This window comes from Calonectris borealis, chromosome 30 (genome assembly GCF_964195595.1).
Source record: "Calonectris borealis chromosome 30, bCalBor7.hap1.2, whole genome shotgun sequence".
Classification (NCBI taxonomy): Eukaryota; Metazoa; Chordata; class Aves; order Procellariiformes; family Procellariidae; genus Calonectris; species Calonectris borealis.
Genome location: NC_134341.1, coordinates 907898 through 929939, shown reverse-complemented (window position 1 = coordinate 929939; position 22042 = coordinate 907898). Strand labels below are relative to the sequence as shown.

Here is a 22042-nt window from a genome sequence, read left to right as displayed (position 1 = left end):
CATCCCTGCCAGCCACGGGCAGCTCCTCTGGACTCTCTCCCCCCGAAAAAGCAGCCACGAGGGGGTAGGCCCTGGGCCAAGCGCCCTTGATCCATCACCTCACCCTGGCTGTTCAACACCCGCCACCCCGAAACGCCAACGAAAGCCCTCGGCACGCGCGCTGCCCCCCCAGCCCCACCACCGCCAGGGTTTCCGGCAGAAGCGGTGGGACCTGCAGGAGGGGAGCGAGGGACAGAGACAGGATCCCGAAATCAGAGCAGCTTTTGGAGCGAGGAAGCCGGACCCGCAGCAGGTAGAGCAGCCCCCATCACCCCGCGGTCGCAGCAGCTGGGATTCCCTCACCCCCCCCAGCCCGAGCAGCCTCCGGTCCCTGCCCTCCCCTCACGCCGCTTCCTCCGCTCCATCCCCCAAAAGCTCCTGAACCCACTTTCTGTCGCCAGCAGCTCGAGTGGAACCACCCGAGAAGCCACCCCAAGCCCTCACCGGGGTCCCCCGCAGCACCACAAAATTAAAATGACCAAAACACTAAGATATAAGTTACTGCTTAAATTATTTGTAAAACGTCTTAAATTTTCTGTGACATATTTTAAATACCCCCCAGGGCCCGCCCACAATGTGTGTTCCCCAGCAGGGACAGAGCCCACCACTAACTGGAAGTCAATGGGGGAGGGAGTAAGGAACAGAGAAAGGGTTTCTTATCCTTTCACAGCTTCAAGAACTCCGCGCTCTAAATATCAATAATAAAAGTTATATTATAATAAAATAGTTCTTCGTGAGGCAGTGGAGATCGAACAAGCCCTTTCACGCCCCCGCAAGGGCAGCCCAGGTTTGGGCTGGGGCTCTGTACAAACTCAGTAGTAAAAAGGGGCTTTACTTGGGGAGGGGGGGCAGCGGGGGGGGCGGTTCTGAGGGCAGGGGGGGTGGTCGGGGCTTGTCCGTGTTGGCGGCAGCTCTGGAGCTGGTGGAAGCCCGGGGGTTCAAGAGCTCGCCGTACGAGTGGAACTCAAAGGCAGGGGGCTGGGTGGGCTGCATGCCCTGCGCGCTCAACAGCGAGTGCAGCATATTGACCGTATCCTGGTAGTCACTGGCCTGGTTGGCGTTGTGCCCATTGGCCCCCGTGGGACCCTTGTCCGATTTGCCGTGGGAGCCCCGGGCTTTGTTGGCCTGGGGTAAGGGGAGGTTGCCCGTATCCGAGCTGTGCCCTGGGAGGTGGGCCGCCCCGGGGAGGTGGGGGTAAGAGAATGGCATGCCGGGGCCTTTGGAGGCTTTGCTGACTTTGGGCTGGTGCTCGTGGGCTGCGGCCGTGGCCGTGGCTGCCGCCTCCTCTGGCAGGGGCCTCTTGCGGGAAGAGGCGAGGGGACCGTAGCTTTTGTGGGGCACGGCGCTAGGCTGGCTGCTGTGTTTAGAGTCTCCCGGCCGCTTGTTCACCACGCTGCTGGGGCCGGTGCCAAGCTGGGCGTGTAAGTGTTTGTGAGAGTGGTGGTTGTGGTGGTGGTGGTGGTGGTTAGAAGAGTGGCCCTTGTGTTTCTCCTTGTGCTCCCGGTTCTTGCCGCTGCTCTCGTCCGAGGAGCCGTGCCTGTCTGCAGCGGTTGGCACCTTGATCCGCATTTTTATCTCCTCCTGCTTGGAGGGGAGTGGCCTCTCCCCACCTCCACCTGCCACCGGGATCCTCAGCTTCAGAGCCGAGGCTTTGTCACTCTTTTCAGGGCCGGGAGGGCGCTCGGGGTTCTCCGAGCCGCCGATGGGGATCTTCAGGATGATGGGAGAGGGGTTGCTGTCCTGCTGGACTTCCCTCTCCCGCTGCTGCTGGACCAGGAGATTCTGCGCAGCATAGGCGTACTGAGACCGCACGTTGGCCTCCATGTTCTCCAGCTGCCGCTTCTGTGCCGCCAGCTCCTCGGCGTGCTTGGCCCGGTACTCCTTGAGCGACACTTTGGCCGACGGGGCGTTCTTGCCACTCTGCTTCTGATAACCAGCGCCATCTTGCTGTAAAGGATGCTCAGCAGCCGATGAGCTTTCGTTAGTCCTGTGACTCTGGCCAGCCTCCAGCTTGGGTGGGGGATGCTGGGACAGCCAGTGCTCAGGCTGGGACATATCCGCGCCGCTCTGGTTGCTGGGCGAGTCAGCCGTGGCCGGCAGAGAAGGCCCTGCTCCGGCGGTCGAGGACGTTGACATGCTCATTAACCCAGCAATGTTCATGTCCGAACTATTGTTCCTGGAAATCATGTTGAGGATTGTCTGCTCCGACAGGCTCTCATCTTCACCGTGGTCGTCAGCCTTTGACTTCTTGGCTGCTTGAGAGGCCTGGAATAAAAGCAGCGACCGGTCACTCACTTCGGGCTGTCACTAGAGCTGGTTTGATGGAAACAGCTCACCCGGTACAGTGCAAGCTCTCATTTAAAGACAGACCCACTTTGCCCCCACCTCTCCTTGTGGGAAAAGACCCAAGCACTGCAAGTGGGGTTGCTAGAGCAGTTGAAAAACCAAGGTCTCTACAGAGTTAACTCAGAACAGATGAACTCAAGCGCTGAAGCAACATTTTGCAGACGCACAGCGTTCAGATTTCCCCCCACACATGCCCTTCAGACACTGTCTTGCATTGTAATACCGGAGATGCCACACAGCCTCGTGCACACAGAAGGAATCGGAGCCTGTGTTCTCCTGCAAGCACCCGCGGCCCAAAGCAGATTCTTACCCGCCAGTTCCGGATGCGTTTAAGCCGGTTGGGAGTTTTCTCAAGGATCTGCAGGAATTCATGAGTCAGTTCTGCAGAGGAAACACAAACCCAGGCAAGAGGGTCAGAGGCGGGCAGACCAGCACTAATCCATCAGGGCAACCCCCTACTTACTGATGAGTGGAGCTACTGAGGAGATGGAGCTACTCCAGGAAGGGAAATACTGAGAACTAGCATCACTGACCACATTTAAACTCATCTCACTGTGCGCCTTTTGCCATCTCTGTTGTACCATAGAAGCTGCTGCTGCACTGGAAACCTTGGCAAGACCTGAAGTCCTGGAGTCCATGAACTGGCCGGTGGCCGTGTTTGAACGGCAGACCCAGGAACAGAGATGCCAAAATAATGTAAGAGCCTTTGGGGGGGAACCTCGCTCCAAAACTTACCATCTAAGAGCTCCAGAGTTACAGTGCCATCAACGTATTCCCACCAGTGCTTCCCGTCCGTGGAGACTGGGATCTCCCAGTTGGACCACTTACAAGCCAGGTGGATACAGACGCAGGCCACAACGGGAGGGGTGTACTGCAGGCTGAAGGTGGTCAGGTGCAGGCTGACGTCACCAGCAGGGAGAGAGAAACAGAAAGCCATGAACTCCCAAGCCTGAACTTCAGCACTCACAATCGCCCACTGAACAGACGCTGCGCAAGAGGTGGACATGGTGGGGAAGTCCCTGCCATTCCTCCCCCAGTACAACCCTACTGTTACGGGCGTCTCTATCCCGCTCCACCGATTTGCTTGTTCCTTCCCCGTTCTGCTGCAGGTAATTTGGGTCCAGGCAACTCTGTCAGCTCAAGGCTCCGCGGCTCGTGCAGGAGCAGCGAGGCACGCTGCTGCCCCGCTCGAGCCCTCCTCCGAGGGAGAAAGCGAGCGGCTGGGTGACCTGCCAGCCCCCACCTCTGCGGTGGGCTCTGCTCAATCTGAGAAGAAACTCAGACACTTCCAAGTGCAACTCCTGGGATGGCGTTCAAGGAGCAAACTGGCCCTCTTTGGCTTTTAGGAAGGGTCTGGTCTTTCCCAAATGATTTTTAGGAAAAGCACTGAAGCTTCGGCTGTGAACAGCACCATACGCTGGAGTGACTCAGGAGCACCTAAAAGGGAGCCTGGCCGCCTATCAAGGACTTTCAGTAGTAAATTAATTTGCCATGTGACAGCTTGGACATCGGTGCTGGGAGGTCTAGGTAGCACCGAGAACAGGAGAACCGATGGACTAAGAAAGCATCCTACTCTCTACCTGCAGGAACGCCAGGTCCACTAAACCTTAGAAACCGTGACAGCAAGTTGAGTGCAGGATTTACCCACTGCCACGCTTATGAATCGGCCCTTTCAAAGAGCGCTTGATGGAAATGGTGCCACTGAGCATCTACGTGCAGCCGCAGGATGGCATTATCTGCATTTCTTCGCCATGCTCGGGTTACTTAAACATTTTTCCATCAATGCAATGTGGAGAGACATCTACAGCCAAAAAGTCTGAAGCCTTTTCACGGATACTGTATTTATCCATACACCAAGAAGTCAAACACAGGAAATTCAAAGTCTTTAGCCAGTCTGCCAAGGTAAGAAGTGAAGTTGAGGTGCGCAAAGAGCCTTAACTCTGCCCCATAATGATGCCAGAAGGAAATAAAAGTATCTGTAGCTACACCTGATAAATCCAGTTCATCACTTAAGCGCCTTAATCAGGCATTTCATGGCATCACTTTAAGGCAAAATTGAGGCTGCCTGGCTGCATTTCTTACTTTCTGCCTGGATTTCTTTCAAGTATAACCTTAACTCATAATTCCTTGGTTTTGCAATTATTGCTGCAGGGATAAAACACGTTTCAAGGATGCATTTACCCACACATTACTAACACCACCTTCCCTTTACACTAGTTTATGCAGGAAACCCACACAGTGCCCTTTGGAGCTACAGAGCACCTTCAACAAACACAATTCTCCCAGCACACTGTGGAGGTGAGCAGGTAACACCTCTCACAGGCAGAGAGGAGCGAAACGACTCGCCCAAGGCCACGCACATTCACAGCTCGGCCAGGGCTTGGAAGCATTCTCCAACTGTGCAGCTTCACCTGCGCTAGCGCCTAAACCACCTTGTTCTCCCATCCTTTCACTTCTGCAAGCTCTTTCACAAAAACACCAGATTTTTCGTGTCCACAATTTGGTCTGTGCCAAACATTAACTCCGTGATTTGCCTGAAGCTCGTAATCCAGGAAAGAAAATTTAAAAAAAATGTCGCAAGCCCCAACACAAGGGCTGGTATCAGCCTTGCAGTGAAAAATCTAGTGACAAAACTACCCAGACCTCTCAAGATGAAAAAAACTAGGGGCTTCTTTCGTTTCCAAGACTCTGCTACAGGACTGTCTGACCAGTCGTGAAGGCCAGACAAGCTATCGTTTTCTCTTGTAACGCCTCATGCCTGCATCCAACTACCCTTTTTCTCCCTTTATACTCTAGATCAGCCTTCTTTGGGGTACAGACTGTATTTGTTGACAATTTGCACAGCACCTAGTTGAGTGAAAACTCTCCGACACCTAGATACTAAGCAAGCAGAAAACGTATATATTCATTTCAAGTCTACCTTTTCGTTTTGGTTTGGGTTTTTTCGAACTTTCACAACTGTCTAACTCCCCATACAAGAAAGCAGTGAAGTTCCTGAGCATCCCATCTGCCTCGCTTATATGGCTGATTTTGCAGCTGGTTTCGACCGGCAGCGAGCAGGAGAAAGGCTTCCTGCTCTTTCTGAACCAAACCGAGCAATCCCCCGTTGCTCACAGGCTGACCAATACCCCAGGGGTCACCAGTAGCACATCTCCTCCAGATAAGACCCTCTGTCAAATATGAATCAATTGTAAAATAATAACCTGTTGGTAGCCATGAAATAGGAAGTTTGGGCCAAGTCCTTGCTGGCTGAAAGAGAAAAGGAAAAAGCAGGGCGTTAGTCTGCATATCCTGACAAACGTTATTCCATTTTAGTGCAAGAACCAGGGGCCTCTCACCACCACACACAAAATAAAAGCGCCAGCACAGTTCCACTAACTCTACAGCACAGATAGAAGGATTTTGGAAATTACTGTACACAGAGCGCTTTGCGTGGGTCAGCAGAGCCACAACATCGCGTCGGTCATTTGCAACTGCCTCTATTTTGACATTCGTTACGGTTATTATTTAGGAGAATGACTGCAAGCAAGTTCTCAGGCAATCCCAGCTAAACACCACAACGTACTTTCACAGCTCTTCTCTATCAGGGTGAGGTTAGGCGGAGGAGAAGCCGCAAGCACCCGACGTCTGACATCGCTTACCTCGCACTAGCTGTGTGCACTTCACCACGTGGGTATGGGGGTGGTCAATAGTGATCTCAAAACCTGGAAGAACACAGACACACGGCCATCAGAAAAACAGCAGCACACCCCCACGGATCTACGAACCTCACGTTTCCTGCTCCTGGGGGACAAGGCCTTCTCCCCTTCCCTCCTACAGCCCCTGCTCTCTGCTCGGAGGCAAGCAGGAATAGAGGAGCCCGTTTTCCTGTATCCAGAAGACTCAAGTTCTCCAGTCACAAAACCCGAAGGTCACTGCTGCTGCCAGACCTCCAAGCAGCTAAATGACTTCTGCGCTTGAAAGACCTCACTGAAAACAAAACAACTATTAAGGATTTTAAAAATAGCAGGACAAAGCCTCTTACAGCAGCTGGGAGGAAGGAGAAGACAATGGCATCTGCTCAAAGGAATTTCTGTCACCCAAAAAGCTAAGAGGAAGCAGACGTTTTCCCTTTGAAGGAGCCTACAGCACTAAAAGACAACTGAACTTAATCCTCGCTTCAGTTTCCTATTCAGTTTGGGCATTATGTTTTAAAGAAAAAAAAAAAAAATTCAAATCGGTCCATGTGTGCAACAGATTTGGTTCTTCCCATGCAGAACATTCTAGAAGAACTGGGACGTTAAAAAAGGCAACTGGAGAACCGAATCGTTGCAGAACTGGGGTCACAGTTTAGCCACTGGCTTGCCCATCGACACATCTGCCCCTCCTGTCCCCGGCGAGTGAGGGACTAGTGGCATTTACTCTGAACAAGTCAGAAATAACAAAGGCCTACTGAGTATTTTGGAGCGGAACACTATCTACAAACTGCCTCTGAAATGGAACATATGTTAGTAAAAACAAGTTTTAACGGTACATTTTAGAAAGGAACAGGATACCGGATCCAACGGCCGCAGCCCTAAATGGAGGCTCCAGCTTCTACTTTCAAAAAAACCCAAAAACTGTTGCTGTTGGTTTTTTTTTTCCCCATGTTCAGCTATCTGATCAAAATATTAACTTTCAACCCAGGTTTTGTTAGACATCTCTCAGTGCAAACTGCTTCCTGGCCACAGGACTAGAGCATTATCGAGTTCAACAGCACAATGGAGGACAGCAACCGGTGTCCAAGCGGTACAAAACCTGTTGCGGGGGGAAAAAAAGAGACGAGCCACACTTCCACGCTTTAATTTCTCTGAGCATTGAATCTGACACAAGTTACACCTGAAAAAACTGACGTTAAAAGGAAAACAGAAGGAGTGGGTGTGAAAAATAGAGTTTGTTGCCTGGACTCTTGCTCTCCCACTGGCCAGCTGTACATCTGCCCTCCAGCTGTGGAGAAGACTGTGCGGTTAGGCTCTCCGCTCTGCGGAACACTCCTGGGTCTGGGATTCGTGTGGCAGCCCGTCCGCTTTGAAAAACTTACCCAGGGTCTGCAGTATTATGCTCTCTAGAATGACCAGGTCTTGGGCTTGTTGCAGGTAAGCCTGGGGTTGAGAGGACAGGCAAGTTACTCACGATGAGGCACTCCGTATAAAGCCTGCACATTTCTAACACCCTTTTCTCAGGGAGGCAAAAATAGCAAAGGGGAATCTTTATGCCGATCTGCACTGGGGGAACTGGCACAGATTCCCTGCCAGAAAAGAGAAAGCAGAGTGCTGGGGTGGACCCGCTCCCCTGCTAGTGCTTCTGCTAGGGGATGGCTGCTTCGGGATCCACAGTGGCCCTCTCAGTCCTGGTCCCTCGCACTGCACGGGACGGCTATACGAGCAGTACAGGAGAGGAATTAGCTGCTTTTGCTTTTTTTTTTTCCTTAAGCTTTCCTGGATAAAGCTGCCCCTTTTCAGCAGGGTTGGCTGCTCAGTTCCAGGTAAAACAGGCTGTCTCGAGAGATGGGGAATCGGCAACGTTTTTAATAAACCCACTATTAAACGTGTGGGGACAGAACAGAACCAACTGCGCACACCACCTTCTGCTCTGCCACAGACACTACTCAATCGCAGCAGCCAACATCCATGCCCTCCTCAGAAGCTTTTCACGCAGACACTGTTACACAGCACATCTGAGTCACATTTGCAGCAGCACAGCAGAGAACAGAAGAGAGGTTGCCACAGAGCAGGAAAGAAAAGCCTTCTGCTGTACAGAAGCCAAAAAGCTCTCAGTAGCGTAAGAGCAGTCGAATTGGAAAGCTGTCACTGACCATCCTAGGACACAGCCGCTCGCTTAGAGAGCGGATACTGCTGAACCCGATTTAACGAGATGCTGTAGCCACGCGATTCAGGATGCAGCACGCTTCCGCCATTCCCATTCCTCGTGCCTCCGCTCCTCGCATCAGAGCCCAGTTCTCCAATCTCGACACTTACCTCACTCTTGGTGTCTAGAAGAGGTTCCAGGGGATGCAGACAGGCATGTGCTACCTTGATTACGTGCTCCAGCTTACGAGGCTGCTCCTCCACCTTGGCTGCCAAGAACAGAGCTGCTGGTACCACCGACTTCAGAGAAAAAAAAACCATTTTTTTTAAAGTTAGTACGTTTCAGATTAAAGAAAATAAATTTGGCTAATTCTTACGTCTAAAACAAATATTTTTCTAGGAAACAAGTCTAAACACCACCAGGAGGGTCTGTGGTGACTACCGACAGCTACGAACCACCCTTCCCGTCTCCAAGCCCCCTCCCCAGGGTCAGTCCCACCACGTCACCCCCCGAGCTGGCTGCCAGGCAGCAGCAGGAGCAGAGCTGGGGGGTTCCCAGCGCCCCCCACCCCACCACACCCCAGCACACTTACGTTCCTATGGAACTGGGTGAAGGACTGCACCATATAGAAACGGTGCATGTACACGATGGCCGTGTTGATGGTGAGCTGGGAGCTGATGGGGTGGTTAAGGAAACACACAGCCCCGACCACGACCCCTGAGCAGCGCCCTCAACTCCCCTACATTCCACCGGCACCGGGCCGGGCCTCGCTCTCCCCGCTGCCGAGATGCGTCTAGCCCTCCCCGCGGCCGGGCCCGGCTCTCCCCGCTCCCGGCCCGGCCCTGGCCCTCCCCGCGCGCCGGCATAGCTCTCCCCGTTCCCGAAACGGGCCTGGGTCTCCCCGCTCCCGGCCTCACTCTCCCGGCGGCCGGGCCCAGCTCTCCCCGCTCCCGAAACGCGCTCGGTTCTCCCCGCTCCCGGGCCGGGCCTGGCCTTCCCCGCACCCCAGCAGAGCTCTCCCCGCTCCCGAAACGCGCTCGGCTCTCCCCTCGGCCGACCCCGGTTCTCCCTGCTCCCGGGCCGGACGCGGCCCTCCCCGCACTCGGGCCTAGCTCTCCCCGCGGCCGGGCCCGTCTCTCCCCCCGCCCCGCGGCGGCACCCAAGCGCAGGCCGCGCGGCCTAGCGCGGCCGGATACACGTTGAGACGCTGCCCCATTTCCTGCAGCAGGTTGGCCGCCTGCTGCCGGTACGAGAGCTCCTTGTCGGGGTCGAGCCCGGCGCGGCGCGAGGGGCTGCGGTCCAGCTGCTCGCGGGTGAAGTACCAGCGCCGCCCCGCCGCGCCGCCGGCCCCTCCGCCCGCCGAGGCCTCCATGGCGATCTGCGCCCGCGCGCGCACGCACGCACGCACGCACGCACCGGCGCGCCGGCGTCACAGGGCGGTGGCGCGCGCGTACGGCTGCGTCAAAGGGCGGGGCAGGGGAGGAGCCGTTGAAGCGCATGCGCCGTTGGTCGCGCCTGCGCCTTCTGACGCAGGAAGTGTCGCGGGGGGGGGGGGGAGCCGTTACACCACCGCTCCCCCCCCCCCCCCCCCCCCCCCGTAACCCCCCCACGGGCCTCCCGTGACCCCCCGCCCCGCCACGGACCCCCCGGCTCCGGCCTCCCGTGGGCCCGGCCCGCACCTCAGGGCCCTGCCTGGGCTCCCCCCGGAATCTCGGCCCCCCCCCGCCCCACACGCCAGGCCACAGCTCGTATCCAAAGTGAGTTTTATATATAATTTATCTGTACACACGAAGGACAAAGTACCTCAGGTCTGCGCTGGGGGGGGGAGGTGGTGCCCCCCCCCCCCGGGGCTGAGCCCCCACCGCCCCAAAACTGCTTCAAAAAACAACCAAAAAAAAAAAAAAAAAGAAAAAAAAAGTCACTTCATTTTTTTTTTTTGCATTTAAAAGGGGGGGGAGCTGCCCCCCTCTCCCCGCTGACAGCCCCCCAGGAGGGAGCGGGACCCCCTGGCCAGGGAGGGCTGGGACCCCAGGGGGGGTCTGGGGGGGCTGCGAAGGTGCTTTGCCTGCGTCCCCCCCGGCAGGCGGCACTTCAGTTTGGCACATGGAGGGGGCTGGGGAGACCCCCACCCCCAACACCCCACCCCAGCCCCTGCCCGGGGGGGCCCCATCTCCCCTCTTTGGCACATGGGGGATTTCAGCTAAGGGGGGGCTGCACCCCAACCCGACCCCCCCCCTCCACAAACACCCTGGTGCGGGGCTGGGAAATGCCCCCCTCAACACCCACCCGGGGGGGGCACAGCAGGGGGCACACCGCCCCCCCAGCCACCTCTCTTTTTCCTCTTTTTTTTTTTTTTTTTTGTTTTTTAAATATGTGGATTTGGGGATTTTTCCTTTTTTGCCTGACCCCGGTGCAGCCTGGGGGGGGCGGGGGGCACCGGCCCGGGGTGGGGTGGGGGGACCACGGGGGCCCCCCCCTAACTCCCTCCAGGGCCAGCATTGAGGAAGTAGGTGGTCATCTCCCCCTTGCCCTTGACCTTGACCAGCCCCCGGCACTCCAGCGCGTAGCCCTTGGCCGCCAGCACCTGGTACAGGTCTGTTGTCACCTGGGGGTGGGGGGGACAGGACATGGGGGTGAGGGGGGGCTCGGGGGGGGGCTGTCCCCCCCCCCCGGCTCCCCAGCTGACCTGGATGCGGTCGGGGACGCCGGTGCTGTCCATGCGGCTGGAGACGTTGACGGTGTTGCCCCAGATGTCGTACTGCGGCTTGCGCGCCCCGATCACCCCCGCCACCACCGGCCCCATGTTCAAGCCTGGGGGCGGGGGGGATGACACGGGGGACAGAGCGTCACAGCCCCCCCACTGCCACGGGGGCGAGGGCACGGCGGGGGGGGCGTGCGAGGGGAAAAGGGGGGTGCAAAGGGGGGTGCGGGCAAAGGGTAGGGGGTGGGCAAGGGTTTGTGTGTGCAAAGGGGTGTGTAAAGGGGCGTGCAGGGGCGTGCAAGGTCAGCATGCACAAAGGGGTGTGTAAAGGCCAAGCGTGCAAAAAGGAAGGGGCGTGCAAAGGGTCTGCGTGTGCAAATGGGTGTGTAAAGGGGCGTGCAAGGGCCGGGGCGTGCAAGGTCAGCATGCACAAAGGGGTGTGTAAAGGCCAAGCGTGCAAAAAGGAAGGGGCGTGCAAAGGGTCTGCGTGTGCAAAGGGGTGTGTAAAGGGGCGTGCAAGGGCCGGGGCGTGCAAGGGCCGCATGCACAAAGGGGTGTGTAAAGGCCAAGCGTGCAAAAAGGAAGGGGCGTGCAAAGGGTTTGTGTGTGCAAAGGGGTGTGTAAAGGGGCGTGCAGGGGCATGCAACATCAGCATGCACAAAGGGGTGTGTAAAGGCCAAGCGTGCAAAAAGGAAGGGGCGTGCAAAGGGTTTGCGTGTGCAAAGGGGTGCGTAAAGGGGTGTATGAGGGCCTGTGTGTGCAAAGGCTAAAGGGGCGTGCGACATCAGCGTGTGCAAAGGGGCGTGCAAGGGCTGTGTGCGCAAAGCGGAAAGGGCGTGCAAGGGTTTGCGTGTGCAGAGGGGTGTGCAAGGGCCAAGGGGTGTGCAAGGGCTTGTACACAGTGGTCTGCGAAGGCCGTGCGTGCAAAAGGGCAGAGGCGTGCAAGGCTTTGCCTGGGCAGAGGGGTGCGCGGAGGCTGTACGTGCAAAGCCGAGGGGGCGTGCAAAGGCCACGCGCGCAAGGCTGCGCACCAGGGCCGCGTGTGCGAAAGAGGCGAGGCGTGCAAGAGCCAGCGGGCGCGAAGCCGGGTGCAAGGGCCAGGGATGCGCAGGGGCGTGCGTGGGGCGGCCGCAGGTGCGAAGGCGCGTGCAAGGGGCGTGCAAGGGGCGTGCAAGGGGCGCTCACCGATCTTCATCTGGAAGTTGTTGAAGGAGTGCTCGTTGATGTACTTCATCTGCTCCATCAGGTGCATGGCGTAGTCGGCCAGCGCCGCGATGTGGCTCCGGCCCTCCCGGTCGTAGGTGGAGGCGTTCAGCCCCGAGGCCGCCATGTAGGTGCTGCCGATCGTCTTGATCTTCTCCAGCTGACGGTACTTCTGCTCGCTGATGATCTGGGGGGGGATGGGGGGGGCAGCGTCACCCCCACCCCGCCTCTCCAGGGCCCCGTGCACCCCATCTTCCTGCACCCTGTCCCTGCATGCCCCACGCGCGCTGCTTTACAGCCTCGCGTGCGCCCCGTGCACCCCGTCCCAGCCTCTCCAGCACCCCGTCTTCTTGCACCCCATCCCTGTGCACCCCATGCACGCTGCTCCACAACCTCTCTGGGGCCCCACGCACCCCATCTCCTGCACCCTGTCTCCATGTACCCCATCCTACGGTTCCATGCACGCTGCTCCGCAGCCTCTCCAGCACCCCATGCACCCCGTCTTCCTGCACCCCATCCCTGTGCACCCCACGCGTGCAGCTCCACGGCCTCTCCAGCACCCCACGCACCCCATCCCTGTGCACCCCACGCATGCAGCTCCACGGCCTCTCCAGCACCCCATCCCCGTATACCCCACCCCACAATCCACCCCATCGCACCCCACTCCGCCCTCCGGCACCTCGTCGAAGTCAGCGATGATCTCGTTGAGCAGCCGCAGGCACTCGACGCCCTCGTTGTTGGCCTCCAGCTCGACGTAGAACTCGGAGAAGTTGCTGATGGAGGCGAACATGACGGCCACGCACTCGCAGGACTGGTAGTAGAGCTCGTCGTTGCGACGCTCCCGCGCCAGAAAATGCGCCGCCACGTCCTTGGGCAGGATGTTGTGCAGCAGCCGCCGGTTGTACGCCTGCAGCTCCTCCATCTCCTCCTTCTCGCCCGTCGCCTGCATCGCACAGCGCCATGCGGGAGCCGCGCCGGGGCCCCGCGTCCACCCCGGCCGCGGGGTGCGGGGAGGGTGGTCGGCCCCGGCCCCTCGCCCCTGGTCCTACCTGCAGCTTCCAGAGGAAGTCGAGGCGGGCGGTGGACTCGACCTGCTGCGCGTGCAGGTACAGCGCCAGCGCGAAGACGGCCAGGATGACGGGGGTGACGTACCGCAGGGCCACCTTCCCCTCCGCCGGGCTGCGGGCACCCCCCGCCCGCTGAGATGGGATGCCGGACGAGTCCGTGCCCACCCCAGGGACCCCAAGGCTGCACCCAATTCCCAAAGACGCACCCATTCAAGGCATTCCCTAAGATGCGCCTACTCCAGGGACCCCCAAACCTGTGCCCAACCCCATAAGACACACTCAGGGACCCCAAGGCTGCACCCACCCCGTAAGACGCACCCACCCCAGGGACCCCCCAAGACGCACCCAATCCCCAAAGATGCACCCACCCCAGGGACCCCCCAAGACGCACCCAATCCCCAAAGATGCACCCACCCCAGGGACCCCCCAAGACGCACCCAATCCCCAAAGATGCACCCACCCCAGGAACCCCCCAAGACGCACCCAATCCCCAAAGATGCACCCACCCCAGGAACCCCCCAAGACGCACCCAATTCCCAAAGATGCACCCACCCCAGGAACCCCCCAAGACGCACCCAATCCCCAAAGATGCACCCATCCCAGGGAACCCGAAAGCTGCACCCACCCTTGCAGCACAGACCCCCAAGGGACTCTCCTGCTGCTGCCCACCCTCACCCCCCTACTCCCATTTCTCTGCTGGTCCCAGTTCCCCACTGGTCCCAGTTCCCCACTCACCATTCACCCTGGGTCACATTGAAGGAGGGCCTGGGGGGAGAGGAGCCGGGGGTTAGCGGGGTGGGGATGCAGCTCCCAGGGTGGGGACCCCCAGGGTGGGGGGGACACCGGGCACTCACAGGGCGTTGGCCACCACCAGCAGGTCGGCGTTGTCAAAGAGGGTGGCCTGGGGCCCCTCCACCAGCACCAGGTAGGTGGCCTCGATGGCCACCATGAGCAGCAGCTTGCCGATGCTGCTGATGTGCAGGAAGACGGAGCAGGCCAGCAGGCTCAGCACCACGCTGTAGCTGAAGTACTGCGGGAGAGACCGGGGGATGCACCCACACCCCGGGGGGACCCCCTGCTGGCACCCCACCCCACGGGACCTTGCACCCATGGGGACCCCCTGCCAGCACTCTGTACCCTCAGGGGCTCTGTGCCAGCACCCGTGGAGGACCTTGCACCCATGGGGACCCCCTGCCAGCACTCTGTACCCTCAGGGGCTCTGTGCCAGCACCCGTGGAGGACCTTGCACCCGTAGGGACCTAGGCCAGCACCCTGTATCTGCGGGGACCCTGTGCCAGCACCCCGTTACTCTTAGGGACACTGCACCTGCAGCACCCTGTACCCTTGGGGACCCCATGCCAGCACTCCTGGGGACGCTGCCTGCAGGGACCCCATGCCAGCACCCTGCATCCTTGAGGACCGCATGCCAGCACCCCGGGGGATACTGTGCCTGCAGGGACCCCATGCCGGCACCCAGTGACCCAGTGCATCCTTGGGGACACTGTGCCTGCAGGGACCGTGTGGCAGCACCCTGCATCCTCAGGGACCTTGCCCCAGTGCCCACGCAGGACCTTGCACCCACAGGGACCTATGCCAGCACCATGCATCTGTGAGGACCCCATTCCGGCACCCTGGGGGACACTGCACCCATGGGGACCCCCTGGGTGCATCTTGCATCCTCAGGGACCCTGGGCCAGCACCCAAGGAGGGCCTTGCACCCGCAGGGACCCATGCTGGCACCCATGTAGGACCCCGTCCAAGTGCCCTGCAGCTGTGGGAGCCCTGCACCCGTGGGTGCCCCGCGGCCGCTCACCTCGGGGAAGTCGCAGGCCAGCCCGTCGCGGTGGCAGGGGCCCGCGGGGGTCCCCAGGGAGAAGTTGAGGGCCCGGAGCTGGCAGGGTCCCACGGCCTCGGGGGTGACGTTCAGCTCGCGGGCGGCGCAGTCCCGCAGAGCCACCCGGCTGCAGGCAAACTGGGGGGGCAAGAGGGGTGAGCCGGTGCCCCGCAGCCCCCCCGCAGCCCCCCGCACCCTCCGGCCCCACGTCCCTACCATGTTGACGAAGGCGGCGACGAAGACGAGGAGGATGGTGAAGACCCCGATGACGGTGCTGTGAGCGCGGGACTGGACGATCTTCCGGGAGAGCCGCTGCAGGGCGGCGGGGAAGAGCTGGAGGGGGGGGAGGAGAACCCCGTCATACGCGGCTGAGCCCCCCCACACCCCCCACCCATCGGCCCTGTACTCACAGTGATGCAGGAATAGACGGCGCAGACGAAGAGGATGGCGGCGAGGAGGATGAAGATGCCGACGTATACGCCGAGCATCAGCGGGGAGCTGGGGAGAGAGGTGGCCGTCAGTGCCGGGGCGGGGGGCGGGGGACCTGGGTTTGGGGGGGCCGCGGCACTCACTGGGGGAACACCACGATCTGGAGGCAGCAGATGAAACAGAAGACGAGGAGGGTGCAGGCCACGTAGCCCCCGAAGCGGTCGTCCACCTTCTTGGAATACTGCGGGGAGGAGAGCGGTGAGCCGAGCTGGGCGGAGGGGGACGGAGGGGACCCCAGGGACGGGAGGGAGGGGACGGAGGGGACCCCGGGGACGGGAGGGAGGGGACGGAGGGGACCCCCGGGACGGGAGGGAGGGGGACGGAGGGGCCAGGACAGAGGGGACCATGGAGCCAGCAGGATGGAGGGGACCCCACAGATTAGAGGGGACAGAGGTGACCCACGGCTGGGGTGGAGTGGGTGGAGGTACCATGAAACCAGGACAGAGTGAAGGGAGGGGGACAGAGGGGACTTCAGGGGAGGGAGGGGACCGCAGGGCTGGGACAGAGGGGGATGGAGGGACCCCCACCTTCTTCTCCAGCTCAGGCGTCTGGAAGGTGAGGAGGAACTTCTTGACGTGGTCCTTGCGGAGCTGGTCGATGCTGCGGGCGTCGATGGCCCGGCTCAGGAACTCGTCCACCTCGTCCTCGGGGTTGAGGGCCTCCTGGGCGCCGCGGCTGCGGGCAGGGGAGGGTCAGGGTCCCCCCAGGCCCCCGGCTGTGCCCCGGGGAGGGGCTGGCTGCGACCCTCCCCCAGGCACCCCAGCATGGGGACACTTACTTGTCCTTGCTGGAGTCATCGATGCCCTGGGGAGACACAAGGGAGATGGGGGGTGTCAGAGACACCGGCGTGGACAGGGGGGACCCTCATAGATGACAAGGACATGGGGCATCCCCCAGGGTCACCAAGGCCACCAAGGATGGGGGACAGAGTCCCAAGGGTAACCGGAATGGGGGGGATCCCCAAGGGTTCCCCAAGGTTGGCAAGGATGGGGGGGTCCTGCAAAGGGAGGATGGCGGGGGGGCCTACAAAGGGAGGACGGGGGGTCTGAAGCGGTTCTGACAGCAGTGAGGATGGGGGACCCTTGAGGGTGCCCAAGGCCAGTGAGCACAGGGGGGATCCCCAAGAACTGGTGAGGACAGGGGGCACACCTGGGGATCCCCATGGGCTGGTGATGATGGGGGGAGATCCCTGAGGACTGGTGAGGATGGGGGGGACTCCTGGGGGTCCCCATGGGCTGGTGATGGTAGGGGGGATCCCCGAGGGCTCTGAGGATGGGGGGCGGAGACCCAGGGGTTCCCCGAGGCCATGGGCTGCGTGGAAAGGCAGCGAACAGCCGATACCGCCGCGGTGGGACCCCCGAGTGCCCGACACCCCCCCGAGGCCGCTCACCATCTGCCGGAAGGCCTTGGAGTCCTTGGTGCGGGAGAAGGAGCGCTCGGGCACCCAGCGCGGCACCAGCCCCTCCGTCGAGTTGGCACGAGCCCGCTGCAGCTTGGCCAGGATGGCTTTCTCCTCTTTCTGCGGGGCGATGCGGCCATGAGAGGGGTGGCCCTGGGTCCCCACCCCGTGTCCCGTCCTCCCCCTCACGTGCTCCCCAACTCACGCGCTTCTGGCTGCAGCCGACGATGAGGAAGGTCTCGATGTTGTGCTCCTTGAGGTAGGCGTTGCGCTCGCCCCCGTGCCCCGGCTCCACCTCGTAGTCCCCGTTCAGGTACTGCAGCGTCGCCCAGGTGATGTGGATGCGCCTGGAGATGGGGGGGATGAAGGCGCTGAGCCCCCCTGCCCCGGGCCCCCCATCCCGGGCCCCAGCCTGGCCCCCCCACCCCGGCTCACCCAGCTTTGCCGCCCGCTTCCATGTGGTTGGCGAGGGTCACGTCGTTGGACCAGACGTCGAACTGCCACTTGCGCAGCCCCAGGACGCCGCAGTGCACCCGCCCGCTGTGGATGCCCACGCGCATGTTCACGTTCACCCCCGTCACCTCGCGCACCAGCCTGCGGACGGCACCGGCACCGCGTCGGCCCAAGGCACCGTGGCACCCGCGTCCCGCGCCGGCGAGCACCAGGGACGTGGCAGCACCGGGGACACGCACAGCCCCCCAAGTTGCAGTGACACGGGGAACACACCAGCACCAGGGATGGGCACAGCCCCCCAGGGTTGCGGTGGCACCAGGGATGTGCCAGCACCGGGGACGGGTGCGACCCCCATGCTTTGTCCCACTCACGAGATGGCCTCGATCATGTCGACCCCCATCTCCACGCAGCAGTGTGCGTGGTCCCCGCGCGCCTCCGGCAGCCCCGACACGCAGTAGTAGCAGTCCCCCAGGATCTTGATGCGCAGGCAGTGGTTCTCCTGGGGGGGGGACAGGCAGGTTAGGGGGGCTCTGGGACCCCCCCCCCAGCTCCCCCTGGCCCCACCGCTCACCGCCGCCAGCTTGTCGAAGCGAGCAAAGAGCTCGTTGAGCGTCATCACCAGCTCCTGCGCCGTGCACTGCGAGGCCAGGCTGGTGAAGCCCTCGATGTCCGCAAAGAGGATGCTGCCGGGAGGAAGAGCGTGGGCTGGGGAGGGACCACACCCCCCCCGGACCCCCTCACCTGGTGACACCCCCCCCAAACCCTGCCCGCCCCCAGCCTGCGCCCCCGGCCCCGCGGTACCTGACGTTGTCGTGCTTCTGGATGTAGATCTTGTGGAACATCATGTCCTCCTTCTTGGTGTTGATGTCCTCCTTCATCTCCATGGCCACGTGCTGGGGCAGCACCGAGAGCAGCAGGCGCTCCTGCACCCCGGCACCACCCCATTAGCAGGGGGCCGGGGTCCTGATGGACCCCCCAGCCCGGCACGGGAGACCCCGCTGCCCCCGGGACCCTCGGGACCCCACCTGCTGGCGGTTCTCGCGCTGGAGGTGCAGGCGCGCCTGGATGTAGCCGCGGGTCTCCTGGAAGGCCTGGCGCTGCGACACCTCGGCCGGGTAGTGGGTGCAGACCCCCACCACGTTGGTGCAGAGGAAGATGAGGGCGTTGGCGCTGAGCTGGTGGGGGAGATGGGCTCAGCGCAGCCACCCGGGGACCCCCAGCCCGATGGTGAGACCTGGCCAGCTTTGTTCACCCTCCTCTGCACCCCAAAACTCTGGCTCCGGTATGAGGGGTGCTGTCAAGAGCAGCGGGGGGGGGACATGGGGCAGGGAGACATGGGCACCCAAGGCAGGGGATTGTAGGGATGCAGGGACCTGGGGACACAGGGCACCAGGGTGGGGGGATGTGGGGCACCTAAGGACATGAGAAGCCAGGGCTGGGAGGGCTGCAGGGACATGGGGACACTGGGGACCGGGGGGGGGGGATGTGGGGCACCTAGGGACATGGGAAACCAGGGTGGGGGGGGCTGCAGGGACATGGGGACACAGGGGACTGGGGGGGGGATGTGGGGCACCTAGGGACATGGGAAACCAGGGTGGGGGGGGGCTGCAGGGACATGGGGGACCTGGAGACCCAGAGCAGGGGGACATGGGGCACCTGGGGCTGCAGGAAACCAGGGCACGAGGGATGCAGGGACCTGGGGACCCAGGGTAGGGGGGGCAGAGGGGACCTGGGGACACGGTGGATCAGGGCAGGGTGAACGTGGAGGACTGGGGACCCAGTGCAGGGGAGACACGGGGACCTGCGGACGTAGGACACCAGGGCAGGGGGTCCTGGGGATGCAGGGCAGGGGGGATATGAGGATGCAGGGACCGCGGGCAGGGGGGACACGGGGACGCGGCCAGGCCCCGCGGGCCCTCGGGAAGCGGAGGAAGCCGGGGGAGGGCCGGGAAGCGGAGATGGCTGCAGCGGGAGCGCTGCGGTTTCCCCCCCTCCCCGTCCCTGTCCCTGTCCCCCGGGACCGGGGCCAGGGCTATTTATAGTGCTCTGGCAGGCTGGGAGCGGGGGCCTCGCACCCACCCACCGTCCCCATCGCATCCCCCCCGGCCAGGGGCCACGGCCCCATCGCTCCCACCCTGCAGGGGTTAACCCCACTCAGAGGGGCTTCCCCTCCCGTGACCCCCCCAAGCTCCGCTGCCCTCGGCCCCCCGCCCCCCCCAGCATCGCGTTCCTCGCCCTGTGCCCCGTGGGGACGGCACGTGGCCCTGGCCCCGGCCAGGCAGGGCGAGGGTGACGGGTGGCCCCACGCAGGGAGGACAAGCGCAGCGAGTCCCTGCTGGGGGCTGGGAACACACAGCCCTGGGGATGAGGGGACCCCCCCGCACCCCCCTGTGCATGCAGCACCCCACTGGGAGCATCCACCACCCTGGGGGGGGGGCAGGATGGGGGACACTCCCAGGGTCCCACCCCCCCTGGGTGACAGCCACCCCCCTGCCCTGGTGCCCTGGCCCTGCATCCCCCCTCGGGGGTTTCCGCCGGCCCCACAACGGGGGCTTTGTGGGTGCCCCCCCCGCCCCCGGCGCAGCCCACAATGGCGGGTCTGTGCACAGCCCCGCCAGGATGAGGGGCCCCCTCACCCCCCGTGCGGGGCTGCAGCAGCGGCGCGACCCCCGGCCACGCCGTAGGCAGCACCCGTGGCACCCTGGCATGGGACCCCCCTGCCCCGCCTTCCCCAGGCAGCTGAGGGGCCCCTCCCGCATCCAGAATTTTCCATGGGCAGAAACATCAAGTGCAGAAAAGCCTAATTTTGCAGAGAGGGACTCAGGGAGCCACTGGCGGGGATGGGGGGGTCCCACAGGTCCCACCCGGGGCCTCCCCCACCCCATGCCGCAGGCGGGCAGGACCCCCTCAGGGGGGGTGGGTGTCCCCCCCCCAGCCCTACCTGCTTCCAGAGGAAGGGGTCGGCGGCGTTGCGGTGCCAGGCGATGGCGAGGTGCAGGGCGGAGAGGAGGACACCGGCCAGCACGGCCGCCCGCATCCGCACCGGCAGCAGCGTGTAGGTGATGTAGATGAAGAAGACGCTCCACCAGACGCCCTCGGCCGCGCTGCGGGGCACGATGGCCACCGTCCCCAGCGCCTGCACCCCGGCCAGCAGCCCCAGCACCACGTAGCTCACCACCCACATGTAGTCCTGGGGGAAGGCGCTGCGGCTGCACAGCACCATCAAGAGCAAGAAAAGGGCCGTGGCGCTCGCCAACGCGGCGGCCGCCGGCACGTGCGGGGCACCGGGCAGGCAGTGGAAGAGCAGCATCACCCCACAAACCAGCACCAGCACCCCCATCAGCACCGTCAGGCTGCTCTGGTTCATCTGGAAGAAGTAGCGCTGGTAAAGCCGCTCCAGTTTGGCCGACTGGAAGCGTTTGGAGCGAAAAACCTGGAGCAGCCGCCGCCAACACTCGCCGGCCGACGGCCGCCCACCACGGCCCCCGGCCCCCTTCGGCCCCTTGGCTTCGCCATCCTCCAAGCCCAGGTCCACCGATTTGAGCCCCAGGTCGCCCGCAGGTCCCTTCTTGCCGTAGTGGTCCTCCTGCCAGGTACAGCGCAGCCCCCGGGGGGGCCCCCCGCCCCGCTCCATCTCAGGGTCCTGCAGGCAGCTCATGTAGCGGGGGCCGCAGAGGGCGGCGCGGGGGCGGGTGCCCTTCTTGCCGTTGCGCTCCCCCCATGCCGTCTTCCGCTCATCCACCTTGGGCACCAGGATGCCGCTGAACCACGACATGCTGCGGGCACCGGAAGGGGGGTCAGCACTCGGTCCCCCACCCTGACACCCCGAGAGGGTCCCCGGTGCCCACGGGGGTGCAAGGCTTCATTTTTCCCACCTGGCAGGGACAGGCAGCGTGGGCAGCCAAGGGCCCTGATGTCCCACCCGGGGGGATGCAGACCCCAAGACCCAGCTCTCCCGCCAGCCCCATGGCCCCCATGGGAACGGCTGGTGCCCGGTGCCGGTGTCCCGGTGCCTGGTGCTTGGCCCTGCCAAGGCCGCCCCGAGCCCGTCCTCCCCGGCGCAGCGACCTGCAGCAAAGCTGGAACTGTCCCGGGCGTCCTGGCTCTGTTTGTCTTGAACGGCGGCCAATGGGCTGCACCGGGCTACGCAGCCCCGGGGCACCGGGGACCAGACGGGACGTGGCAGCCGGCCCCAGCCCCGGGTGAACGGCGGTGGGGAACGGCCGCCCGGGAAGGGCCGGCCGCGGTGGCGGCCGCCTCCCTGCCTGCCCGCCTGCCTGCTCCGGGCACGGCCCGCGGGGAGCCCCGCCGAGCCCGGCCCGTTCACCCCGGACCGCCCAGCGCCCTCCCGCCACCGCCCCGGGCAGCTCCGCCGCACCGGCAGCTCCCAAAGCACGGGGCAGCTCCCAAAGCACGGGGCAGCTCCCAAAGCACCGGGCAGCCCCCCCCGGGGCCGCACCGCTCCCACTGCCCCGGGGCCCAGCCCGGTACCCCCCCCTCCGCCGCCGCCCCGCGCAGCGCCCCGGTCCCCGTCCCAGTCCCGGTCCCGGTCCCCGCTGCCGCCCCGGCCCCCCCCCGCCGCGCCCGACCGGCCCCGCTCACCTCCGCCTCCGGCGCCGCCGCCCGCGGGGCCCCGCGCCCCGGCACGGCCCCGCCGCTGCCGCCTGCTCCTACACGGCGCCCGC

At 62.8% G+C, this 22042-nt stretch overlaps 2 protein-coding genes across 3 annotated transcripts; both read right to left on the bottom strand.

The window, feature by feature from the left end:
- Window positions 1–533: 533 nt before the first annotated feature.
- CCNT1 (cyclin T1) lies at window positions 534–9602 on the bottom strand. The gene is made up of 9 exons (XM_075133843.1): window positions 9408–9602; window positions 8804–8885; window positions 8382–8510; window positions 7445–7505; window positions 6027–6089; window positions 5589–5634; window positions 3121–3284; window positions 2696–2766; window positions 534–2304 (listed from the first exon to the last, which is right to left on the bottom strand). The coding sequence occupies exons 1-9, from the start codon at window positions 9581–9583 to the stop codon at window positions 871–873; spliced, it is 2226 nt and encodes a 741-aa protein (XP_074989944.1). The 5' UTR covers window positions 9584–9602; the 3' UTR covers window positions 534–870.
- Window positions 9603–10149: 547 nt separating this feature from the next.
- On the bottom strand, window positions 10150–22042 carry ADCY6 (adenylate cyclase 6). Of its 2 annotated transcripts, XM_075134054.1 has the most exons (22): window positions 21960–22042; window positions 20299–21133; window positions 18383–18532; window positions 18159–18280; window positions 17929–18040; window positions 17729–17856; window positions 17340–17498; window positions 17110–17251; window positions 16896–17024; window positions 16284–16309; window positions 16033–16180; window positions 15589–15686; window positions 15427–15514; window positions 15233–15349; window positions 14996–15154; window positions 14037–14212; window positions 13918–13947; window positions 13165–13294; window positions 12795–13058; window positions 12098–12302; window positions 10898–11022; window positions 10150–10816 (listed from the first exon to the last, which is right to left on the bottom strand). In XM_075134054.1, the coding sequence occupies exons 2-22, from the start codon at window positions 21130–21132 to the stop codon at window positions 10688–10690; spliced, it is 3471 nt and encodes a 1156-aa protein (XP_074990155.1). In that variant the 5' UTR covers window position 21133; window positions 21960–22042; the 3' UTR covers window positions 10150–10687. The 2 variants fall into 2 exon arrangements, with proteins under 2 accessions (XP_074990155.1, XP_074990154.1); XM_075134053.1 differs by having other exon boundaries at window positions 17729–18040.

Excerpts from the sequence above, each read along its gene's own strand:
- CCNT1 (XM_075133843.1), bottom strand. The coding sequence starts at position 9,583 with ATGGAGGCCTCGGCGGGCGGAGGGGCCGGCGGCGCGGCGGGGCGGCGC. Across the intron at positions 8,511-8,803 it reads TCACCCAGTTCCATAGGAAC|TCGGTGGTACCAGCAGCTCT; the intron begins GTAAGTGTGCTG and ends TTTTCTCTGAAG. Across the intron at positions 2,305-2,695 it reads AACGCATCCGGAACTGGCGG|GCCTCTCAAGCAGCCAAGAA; the intron begins GTAAGAATCTGC and ends CTTTTATTCCAG.
- ADCY6 (XM_075134053.1), bottom strand. The coding sequence starts at position 21,132 with ATGTCGTGGTTCAGCGGCATCCTGGTGCCCAAGGTGGATGAGCGGAAG. Across the intron at positions 15,350-15,426 it reads CCGTCTATTCCTGCATCACT|CTCTTCCCCGCCGCCCTGCA; the intron begins GTGAGTACAGGG and ends CCCCCCCTCCAG. Across the intron at positions 14,213-14,995 it reads TGGCCTGCGACTTCCCCGAG|TACTTCAGCTACAGCGTGGT; the intron begins GTGAGCGGCCGC and ends TCTCTCCCGCAG.